At 43.5% G+C, this 8,898-nt stretch overlaps 1 protein-coding gene across 2 annotated transcripts; it reads right to left on the bottom strand.

Annotated features, from left to right (window-relative positions):
* Positions 1–1,245: 1,245 nt before the first annotated feature.
* LOC133150313 (radixin-like) lies at positions 1,246–8,261 on the bottom strand. Of its 2 annotated transcripts, none has more exons than XM_061272770.1 (15): positions 8,039–8,261; positions 7,021–7,112; positions 5,846–5,929; positions 5,672–5,767; positions 5,476–5,598; positions 5,245–5,396; positions 4,774–4,857; positions 4,544–4,690; positions 4,368–4,464; positions 4,121–4,284; positions 3,856–3,986; positions 3,520–3,692; positions 3,047–3,139; positions 2,723–2,962; positions 1,246–2,647 (listed from the first exon to the last, which is right to left on the bottom strand). In XM_061272770.1, exons 2-15 carry the CDS (start codon positions 7,030–7,032, stop codon positions 2,483–2,485), a joined length of 1,761 nt encoding a protein of 586 aa, XP_061128754.1. In that variant the 5' UTR covers positions 7,033–7,112; positions 8,039–8,261; the 3' UTR covers positions 1,246–2,482. The 2 variants fall into 2 exon arrangements, with proteins under 2 accessions (XP_061128754.1, XP_061128755.1); XM_061272771.1 differs by having other exon boundaries at positions 3,532–3,692.
* Between the last annotated feature and the right edge of the window lie 637 nt (positions 8,262–8,898).

Raw genomic sequence — 8,898 nt, 5'->3', positions numbered from 1 at the left:
CAACCAGCCAATCAGAAAGTGGGGGTGAGGGCGGGTGTGGCACTTTTCACTTTCATTTAACCTTTGACCATGATTTTTCCCTAATGAAGTGGCCTGTTATTAGGTACACTTGAAAATGGCGGTGTACCTAATGGAGTGGCCACTTTATTATCTTGGAAAACATGTTGGAATGCGGCCCCGAGGACTAGAGCTTGACACCTGTGACCTTTGACCATGATATTTCCCTAATAAAGTGGCCTGTTATTAGGTACACTTGATAATGGCGGTGTACCTAATAGAGTGTCCGTGTGATTCCCTCGTTAAGCGCACCTGCGTGAAAAGTTTTAGCTCCTGCAGAACGTGAAAGTGACCAAAACTTTTCACGCAGGTGCGCTTAACGAGGGTCACTTGGAAAACATGTTGGAACGCGGTCCCGAGGACTAGAGCTTGACACCTGTGACCTTTGACCATGATATTTCCCTAATAAAGTGGCCTCTTATTAGGTCAGTGCTTCTCAATTATTTTCTGTTACGCCCCCCCCCAGCAAGAAACCCCTCCCCACCGTGACTATCCTAACTTGTCTTGTAAGTCGTAAAATGTTGCACTGTCGCAAACGTGACAGAAGTAACAATGAGAGCGCCACTGCCCCCTGCTGTAGTAAACGCGCAATTACACTTTATTCTAGTACTGCCAAAAAAAAAGCCTGTTCCCCAGGGTCACACGCGCCCCCCCAGGTATAGCACGGGGGGCGCGCCCCACTATTTGAGAAGCACTGTATTAGGTACACTTGAAAATGGCGGTGTACCTAATGGAGTGTCCAAGTGACGTCACAGATCAAACAACCAATCAGAAAGTGGAGGTGAGGACGGGTGTGTTGTTGAACGATTCGTTTGAACGAATCGTTTGAGAGAATTGATTCTAAAGACTCAGTTCACTTAAAAGAACTGTAATGCACATCACTAGTACTGCACAATTCAGCGCGATACGTTCAATGGCGAGCAACGTTTCGGAATTTTGAGGATGATTTTAACGCACAAAAGCCGACAGAGGAGGGCGTTGTTAAGCCTTACAGGACGTCAGAGCTGATCAGTGTAGGAAAAAAAAATCAAAGTAAAAGAAAGTAACACATTGAAACGATTTGTACTGTACAGACTTGTATGTTTGTGGACTCCTTTAAATTCTCAACCACATTTAAATCCGGATTATGACTTCCAGATTTGTGATGACTATTGTTAAAAACGGAGGATAAATTGCAACAAAAGGGCACAAATTTAAAACATTTTATTGGTTATCCAACACAAACTTTTGCATCCCATATATCAAATAATGCTAACAGACTGGCTGTGAAATGAATAACAAAAAGAACGGCGCTGGTGCCAGTACATCATCCACAAGCTGGCTTAGTTAAACAGGCCAATAACATGAAAGTTACTCAAGTCAACTAGAAAAGTGCCACCGCTCCCATGAAAACGACTGGCAGCTTTAGGCTTTGTGAATGCAACTCAAAATAAATGGTCCTGGAAGCAGATGCTATTTTTTTTTCCTGCTATGGCAAACACTTTGAACACAAAGGGCAGGTCGAGTGCTTTTAAAAACACCTCAACTTGAAGCAAACAAACGAAAAAACTCAATCTGCACCAGCTGTCAAGTATAGCGTAACAAACTAGTATTGTGTTGACAACAATGCAGAACTACAATGCCGCAGTTAATAAAAAAAAAAAGGACTTCATTTCGACAGCAGAAAGGACAACAAACAGCTTGAAAGAAATCATATAGAAAGTTTAAAACTTCCTGAAGTAACAGGTACCCACTTTAGCATACATCAGGATCTACAGCCAGTCCTTTGCTAATGTTGCATATTACGGCTTGTCCACCTCTATATTTGCGGGATGGGTCGCCGTCATCAAACCGAGACTGCGTTCCCCAGGCCTCGCGTTCTGCATTTTCATTGACCGCCACTTGGGACACCTTTCGGAGCTGAGATGCAACGATCTGACCTTCAAGCTGAACACTTTCCCTTTGACACCTTTGCTACATTCATCCGTCCGACACTCGAAACGGACATAGTGTGGCTCTTTCCCAATCAAATGTGAAACTCTAGAAACCTGGTTTGAAACGCAACAAACAAAATACCGCGGAACCATTTTTTAAATTAAATACCAACGGCGATATAAAGCTTGCGATGCTTCTCCTCTGCAGCGCTGGACTATAAACAAGGCCTTTAGCAATGAAACGAAACAAAAGCAGCGCCGACAGAACTCGCGGAAGAACAAAGACGTGGAATCAAAGACGAGACGTGTAGAATTTTAGGGACTGGTGCGAAAAGAACCCGTTACGTTTCTTCTCCCACACATGCTAAGCATCCCACAAGGAGCAACTTTGGCAGACTGACAAGATCAACGTTTGTTGAGGGGGGGGGGGTACCGGAGGGGATGTGCATGGGGGCTACATCGTATACGTCCATGAGAAAAGCGTGCGGCCATCTTGGGTCTTCTTCTCCTCCTCACATGGACTCAAACTCATCGATGCGCTGTTTGGTGTTGCCCTGCCGGATCTGACGCAGCGTCTTGTACTTGTCCCGGCCCGCCTTGACATTTTCAGAGTGCAGGACGTCGTTCTGGGTCTTCTTGGTTTCGTCTCTGGCTTCGGCCAACTCGGAGCTTAAAGTCTGACGACACACGAGGAGTGGTACACGTCAATAAATCGACGTCCTTCTCACGAGAGAAAGGTGCGCAGGACACACCTGGAGTTGCTGCTTGACCCGTTCGTTCTTCTGAGCCTCGGTGACGCGAGCCTCCTCGCTGCGCAGATCCAGCTGGCAGACGCCGTCGTTGGACAGCTCGGCGCTGGCCTCGGCGTGGTTCTCGTCCTGCTCGTCGTGCTCGCTTACTGCGTGGCCGCCACTCACGGGAGGCGGCACCGTGGTTATGGCTGCCTTCAGCTCCTCTTTGGTCTTATCTAGGTCCTCCTGGGCTGAAAGGGCCTGTGGAAAGAGAGCAGAGCCAATAAGGGCTCAGGGTGCGGAGTTCACGTCGGCATCGAAAAGTGGGGGTGAGCTGAGCCGCACCTTGTGTTGCCATTCGCTGGCCTCATCCTCTTTCTTCTTCTTGGCGTCTTCCAGAAGTGCGATCTTGGCTGTGAACTCAGCCAGCTCCGCAGCCTGAAATCAAACCAACGAATGGATCATCTTTCCCATACCACGTGAAGGCACCATAAGATCCTTTTCTCTAATGATGGGCAAATGAAGCTTCAAGATGATTCATGAACCCGTTGTTGTGTTTACTTAGACCTCGAGATGGCACTCTCTGAAAGCCCACCGACCTGCCATTTCTTAAAAGCCTGGCTTTAAACCAACATTGCCATCTAGAGGAGCCAAAGAACACAACTGGTTCATGAAGCTTCATTTTCCCATCACTACTTTTCACAATATTAGTCCACATGTATTTTTTTTTTTTTTAAAGCCCTTTCATTTTGATCATGAAAACCTTTTTTGTTAACCATTATAATGTCACTCTCTATTCACCAAAACATCTCAATCACCAAGACACAAACCAGTTGCTCCTGGTTCTTCTGCTGGTCTGCAGCCTGTTTGGCCAGCTCGCCTTTGGCCTCCTCCGCCGCTCGTCTCTCCCTGTCCAACCTCTCGGCTTCCTCTCGCGCGTTAATTCGTTCGAGCTCCAGCTCCACTGCTCGCCGTGTCTGCTGCTCAAGCTCTGACAACGTAGGAAAAACACACACAAACCAGGTTTCTGTTTGATTTCATGACATCACTCAACATCCGAGTAACATCGTGTCACTTTTCATCATCGATTTGGCTTTTTTTTATTTTCATTTCACCCAGCGTGCCAATTTGGGAATGCAAAGCAAACTCCATACCTTTTTGAGCTCTTGTGGTCTGCTCCTCAATCTGTCGCAGCCTCTCCATGAGTTCGCCTTTCTCACGCAAGATCCTTTCCTTCTCCTTCTCCGCGGCCTCTCGCTTCTTCTTCTCGTTCTCCAGCTGGGCTCTGACACATTGGAGTGTCGCGCGCATCAATGCATCCACGCCATTCAAGCAGCTGGTGTTCTTTCTTTTATCTCAATTCTAGCTTGCCTCCTTATGACAAAAAGCACTTTAGCTTGCGAACCGTTTTCCACCTACCTCTCCATCTGCTTGTGATGCTTCTCCTCGCGAGCCTGAGCCTTCATCTGCTGCACCTCGATGGTGTCGGGCTTCCTCCTCCTCATGTACAGCTCGTGGTTACCCATGCACAGGGCCAAGATGCGCTTGTTGATGCGCAGTCGCGGCGTGTAGAACACAAAGTCCTGCAGGTGACAGTCAAGTTGCAGCGCGTTGACAAGAGCCGCTTCGGGCGTGTTTGAAAGTGGAGTGGCGCTTTGACGCTCACGGGTGCTTTCTTGTCAATGGGTTTGATCACAAACTTCTTGTCGTTAAAAGAGATGTTTCGAATCTCGCTCCAGGGGAAGCCAATCTTTGGCGTCAACCTGAAAGGGCAACACATTTTATTTCCGTTTTTTTTTTTTTTAATACACAATGATGATGCAATAAGGCTTTGTCACCTACTTGTCTTCGTGCTCGTAGATGTTAAGGCCGAGCGCGTCGACGCCCAGCCAGAGCTGCGTGCCCTTCTTGTTTCGGATTTCAAAGTAGTTGACGCCGTACATCTCCAGGTCCTGGGCTATTTTCAAATACTCCATCATTGAGTCCTCTCTGGTGAGGAGAAAACACCATGTTTGACTGCACAACACACACTTATTGAGAACCGAGGCACACTTGCCCTTGACGTCACAGACCTGAGCATTCCTTTGTGTTCCTCGTGCCAAGTCTGGATCCTGTCCTCCCACTGCTCTTTGGTAAGCTTGTGCTGCTCCAGCACTCTACAAGCACATAAAAAAAAAATACTGTGTGTCCTGTCGGAATACTTTGTTGGAATAGGGCATACGGCCAATGTTTATAAATATTGAATAAAAAACAAGATGGTTGGCTATGTCAATCCACTTACAAAAGAAACAAATCTTTCTTCAAAATAGAAACAGTGAAAGGTTAATTGACACTGAAAATCAAAGAGAAAAAAAAAAGATACATTTTATGGAGTTTTTTTTAAATCTATATCTACTGTTGATGCTGAACAAAATCTCTTCTGACATTTCATACTAAAATACAAAAGCATGGATAATTCCTGTTGATACGGTATTGAACGGGACTCGAGACTGTAATATCGTTAAAAAAGTTCGGAACAAATCGGAACAGTCAATATAATGAACCTCTGAGGCAGTAGTCTGTCGTGTGTGAGATATCCAGGCTTGTGGACATCTTTGGTGTAGTCTCCATATTTGGCCTGTACAGCATAAGAGCCGAGCAACACCGCAGTTTCCGGGGGACAATAGTTGTCGTCGTTGAGGATGGCCTCTTTCACCTGACACGACGACGGCGAAATCAACAAATGCGTTTCCACACGCCTTTCATTTCAGATTTGTCCAAACTGTGATTGTCACCTGAAGGAAGAAGAGCCTTTGGGTGATCTCCTGGATGAGCTCCTCCGAAACATCCTCAGGGAAGAATTTGCCTCGAAATTTAAACTGTAGCGGGTTCTCTTTCTTCACATCTTGCTGGGTCACCTGATCGACGACAAGTCAACATGAAGGCTCGGAAACAAAACCAAACTCAATATTCTGGGCGGTGGAACGGGACCTTTTTGTTAAGTTTGAGCCAAGTGAAGTAGCCCTTACTATCCACGTACTGGAGGCCGAAAAACCAGACCTCCCGTAGCCCCACCGTCTTCACCACCTTCAAAACACAATGAATGATAATCATCATAAATAAATCGACACTCTCAATGATGTGAGGGACAACATCTGTTCTGACCTGATCGAAAAGCTGTTTTCCAGTGGTGTTTGGCTGAATGGCAAACTCCAGCTCTGCATCCATGGTGGTCACACGAACGTTAATCTAAAAAGACATTTACAAATATGATGAATTGCGACTACTGTTAGCTAATGATGGGCAAACGAAGCTTCAAGATGATTCATGAACCCGTTGATGTGTTTACTTTGACCTCTAGATGGCACTCTCTGTTCCCCAAAGAGCTGACTTGCCATTTCTTAAAACCCTCGCTTTAAACCAACATTGCCATCTAGAGGAGCCAAAGAATACAACAACTGGTTCATGAAGCTTCATTTTCCCCATCACTACTGTTGGCGATTTGTCGATTCGCAAAATAATTATTTGCGGCGACCCTAGTTGCAACCCGACTGCAGTGCTCGGAAGAGGCTTGTGTTTGTGTCGGGCCCGTCAGCTATAGACGGTGCGATCGAAAACAAAGCCAAATGACAAAATTAAGCTTGGTAGAATCCTGTGTGGACCAGACGGTCAGTTAATCCTCTCCTGCCTTGTACTTTGGGCTGGGGGTGGACAATAATCATAAGGGTCAGGAACACTTCAATGTCAGTATGATACACTTTGGTCCTGTGTAATTTAAAAGTCCACCGTGCAAAGAAAAAGCCATTTATCAACAACACCAAGAAATGCTGGGTCCGGTGGAAAGTGAAAAAGCCTTCTGTGGTCTGATGAGTCCACATTTCAAGTTGTTTTTGGAAATTGTGGTTTCTGGACCAAAGAGGGAGGGAACCATTCAAACTGTGACGGACCCTACGAAAACGGAATTATTTTACTCAATTGAACGCTTTTGAAAAAGAAATGCAACAATACTATTAACTAGTTAGATTTATGAAGAAGTAATTTAATTACTAACTCAATTACATTTTTGGAAAGGTAACTAGAAAGCACTGCTGTTTATATTCCAAACTTTACATTTTGTGATACTGGTTAGCATTCAGATCAATACATCCATACCACTTCTACAACTAATCCCAGCTGACTTTGGGTAGAAATGGGCGACACCACGGGCCGGTCTCTAGCCTACGACATGGCACTGGTTACGTAAAAATAAATATAACAAAGCCCTACCCTCTCATGCGGAGGTAGGAACATAACAGGAAAGGTGTCGACTTTTACTCGCTCACTTCCTTTCACCTTCTTACCGGTTTTGGCATTGTTGCGTCTTTTCCTCCTTAGGTCGACCAGATGAGAAGATACTGCTGTCAGAGGATGAGGTTACCCTCCGTCACAGAACCTGGGAAATGATTAAAGAAAGTCTTAATGGGGTATCTTCAAACAACTGGAAAAAAGCCACCAAATGTAAATTACAATGCAATTGAAATGTATTCATTTGATACGGTTGAGCTAAAATGCTGCACCTTTTTCTGTGGCAATATTAAATGATGAGATCATCAACAAATGTGCTGGAAAGTTGTCAGTGTCTCCAAAACACGATGGAATCATAAGCATGCATGTGATATTATGCTTGTGATTTTGGTATTTATTTTCTGTAATGTGTTGGATCAGTCTATTAAATAGTGAGCACAACTTTAAGGTCATGCAATGTGTGCGTTACAGAGGAAACCAGCAATTTGTCACATGTCCACCTACAAACCTTAAGAGTCACATTTGAGGTACTACATTTCAAGAAACTATCATTAGTGGTAGGAAGAAGAAAAAAAAAAGTCACAGAACACACGTGTAATGGAGTCCACGTAGCATTAAATGACTGTCGCAGTAAACTCAATATGAAGTTTCAACATTGTGTGTTAACTTCCACAGACTTACCAACTTGTTGCTCGTCAGCAATTGCTACATGTGCTTTTCTTCTCCAGTTCCCGTTTCACAGAAAGCACACCAAAGAAACGGCTTGGAGAAAAGCAAGTATGTAACGCTACGAAATTGAAATTTCTATGTAAGTTTGATGTTGAACCGTGAAATGGAAACACATTTGCTAGCTAGTGGGCGCAGACTAAATAACGGGACAAGCCAAATGGTAGCCTAGGCTGCCACGCGCACGCACGTTAAGTTCAGAAAGAAGGAAAATCATGTCAGTAACCAAAAGTATATCTTATTTTTCCCCCATATATCCAACGTAGCGTTGCACACACGCACAGAAAACATCGAAGATAACGTTATGTCAAAGTTGAGTCTTTCGTCGTTGAGAAGCGAGCGACTCACCGGGAGGGTAAGAAGAGTGTTTCTTAAATGACACAAAAGTCTTGCGTCTTTTTTTTCTTGGAAAATTACAATCGATGACAATAATCCGCGGCGTTTGCTTCTTCGCGTGTGTGTGAGTTGCGTTTCCACAAACAAATTCCCACCGACGTAGAAAAACCGTTCATGTCTCAACAACCATAAGGCGATTTGAGAGTCTCGAGACTTCCGGAATACACATCAACAGCTTCCGGTAGTAGTTGTGTTAAATAGATAGAAAAATAAATAAATACATAGATAAATAAATACATAGATAAATAAATACATAGATAAATAAATACATAGATAACTAAATTAATAGATAAATTAATAGATAGATGGATGGATGGATGGATGGATAAATAAATAAATAAATAAATAAATAAATAAATAAATAAATAAATAAATAAATAAATAAATAAATAAATAAATAAACAAACAAACAAACAAACAAATAAATAAATAAATAAATAAATAAATAAATAAATACATACGGGTCAACAACTAACCAGCAAACCTTCAATAGCCATCGTAATCAGCGGTATAAAATAAGACTTTGTCGTCAATTCATCAATTATTAGGCTATTGGCTACGGTGCAAATCATGTTGCACAAGGCGTTTTGAATTCGTGTTGTAAAAAAATAAAAAGCTCCAGTGTACAGTTAAATAAATAAACAAATAAATATTACTTTGATACAACCGTTTAAATGACTCAGTAACCGAATCCCTATGACACATTTGTAACCATTCAACTGACAAACACTTGTTGATTCCAGTTCTCTTTCACACTTTTAACCACTAGATGTCACTGTTCCTCTTGAGTTGGTAGTTGACAACAGCGTCTA

This window comes from Syngnathus typhle, linkage group LG2, assembly GCF_033458585.1.
Source record: "Syngnathus typhle isolate RoL2023-S1 ecotype Sweden linkage group LG2, RoL_Styp_1.0, whole genome shotgun sequence".
NCBI lineage: Eukaryota > Metazoa > Chordata > Actinopteri > Syngnathiformes > Syngnathidae > Syngnathus > Syngnathus typhle.
This window is presented reverse-complemented; position numbering and strand designations above follow the sequence as displayed.